This window comes from Penaeus monodon, chromosome 28, assembly GCF_015228065.2.
Source record: "Penaeus monodon isolate SGIC_2016 chromosome 28, NSTDA_Pmon_1, whole genome shotgun sequence".
NCBI lineage: Eukaryota > Metazoa > Arthropoda > Malacostraca > Decapoda > Penaeidae > Penaeus > Penaeus monodon.
In genome coordinates this window covers 25,874,405-25,876,342 of record NC_051413.1, presented here as the reverse complement: position 1 = coordinate 25,876,342, position 1,938 = coordinate 25,874,405, and the positions used below count along the sequence as shown (strand labels likewise).

Genomic DNA, 1,938 nt, shown 5'->3' with positions numbered 1-1,938 from the left:
GGAATAACAGTATGGATTGAGACTTTATTGTATCATGCAGTAGAGAGGTATTATCTGATTTACCTTTAACTTGACCTGATCCTTTCTTCATCTTATGTTTTCTTTAAAAATAACCTAGATTAAAAAAAAGCTTTTTTATCACACAGTGGAGAAGATGGTGTCTCTTAGCAAGGAAGTTTTGACAGCTCAGGGCGGTTGTGAGTCCACTGCCAGACTTGGATTCCACTGGCCACCCTTCCACACAGTCAGCCACCTCCATCTTCATATCATTGCACCAGAGGGGGAGATGGGCTTTATAGCACGTGGGATGTTCAAAAAGGATTCATTTTGGTTTGTTAGTGTAAGTATTTGGGGCACTGGTGTGGGTGTTGATGGGCATTACATGTATAAGTACATGCAACTTACTGTTCACTTGTTACCAGAATACTTATCTTTTATGATGCCACAGTCCACTAACAAGCATTAATCGTCTTTCAGCCTGAGACAGCCATTCAAAGACTCCGACAGAAGATGTAGCACATAGTGCAGTACTCGAGAGTGGTGACTCCCAACATTGTGCTTGGCACAATCTAACCCTCCCTACAGAGTCTGTCACTGTCGTGCAAATTTTTTCAGAAGAGGGCAGTTTGATGATTGATGATAATAACAATTTAACAATAAAGACGTAGAAAGTCTTAGAAATAAATGTTATATGTGTGGGACATTGAAGACGTGTTGATTAATCTGATATATTTTTGTTTAATTATTATATAGAAATGATTTTATATAAGATTTTGCACATATCTAACATCAGTGCCAGGACTGTGAGCAAAATATTATTTTTCCTATTGCTTGTTTCCTTTGCCCCAATATATTAATTTTTAAATTTAGTAATGAGAGATAAGTCTTACTATAAAAATAGAGCATTTGCCATATATTGTGAGATTTTTCTTGCACTATTACCATCAGATATAGAATTTATTGCATGGAATATTATTAGAAAATTATTACTACAAAGTCCACTTCTGAGCCACAGCATATGAAATGGAATTTTTTCCCACAAATGTTATAAATTTAACCTTTGTAACCAGTATTTCATTTAAATATTTTTTTTTATTAATTTTAGGCAGGTACTTCTAATGATGCAGCTAATGTGAGTTTAATAGAAGTATGTCAGTTAATGATGGAAATTAGAGTTTTTGGAAAATATTTTTAAAATTTAGTCCGGTGATTTAATGTAGAATCATACTATATTGAAAAGAAAATGAAACGGCTGTGAGTATCATGGTGCACATTTTGAGCCAAAAAGTATGTAGTGTAAATGAAAGTTTATTTTTATATTCTGTTTGTTTGAGGGATAATAATTGCTGCAGGAAAAAGTCAACACACATTTTGATTTAAACTTTTGGTGCGGCTCTGTAATTGTCGGAATGCTAAGAATAATACCTATGCATTTATTAAGATAAATAGATATTATGTAAATTATTAGATGTTTAAAAATGACAATAATATGCTTTACCACCAAAGAATCACATTGATAAATAAAGAAAAATAGGATGAAAAAGTAACAAATAATAAAGAAACATGCTTTTGGTATTATTGCGACCTTTCTTACTGGAAAGAAAATTTTGAGGTCCTAAGTGCAGAGCGGAAAATACATGGTGCTATTTCATCATGATGTGTTCCCATGTTATGTAAGGCCAGTGTATTGACATTATATATACTGTAGTTTTGTATTAGAAATATGTTTCTACTTTCCATTGTTTAGTCAGAGTAAGGAGTATGTTAAAATTATCTATAAGAAGAAATGTTATATTCCTGTTTTGGTGATGTATTCTGTATATTATTTTGTGTTGAAGATATTTGTTTATATAATTATGTTGTAACTACTTTGATCTTGTTATGATTTTCTTGATCCATGTGCCATTATGAACCAAATTTTACAACATATCATTTTAA

General features: G+C 32.0%; 1 protein-coding gene across 1 annotated transcript in view; it reads left to right on the top strand.

Moving 5' to 3' along the window:
* The window catches only part of LOC119591436 (histidine triad nucleotide-binding protein 3-like), a gene marked incomplete in the record, with an annotated part of 8,374 nt that overhangs the window by 5,446 nt on the left and 990 nt on the right, over positions 1–1,938 (top strand). Inside the window, 2 exon segments of the mRNA XM_037940177.1 lie at positions 147–340; positions 478–1,938. Coding sequence (XP_037796105.1) covers positions 147–340; positions 478–516 — 233 coding nt within the window.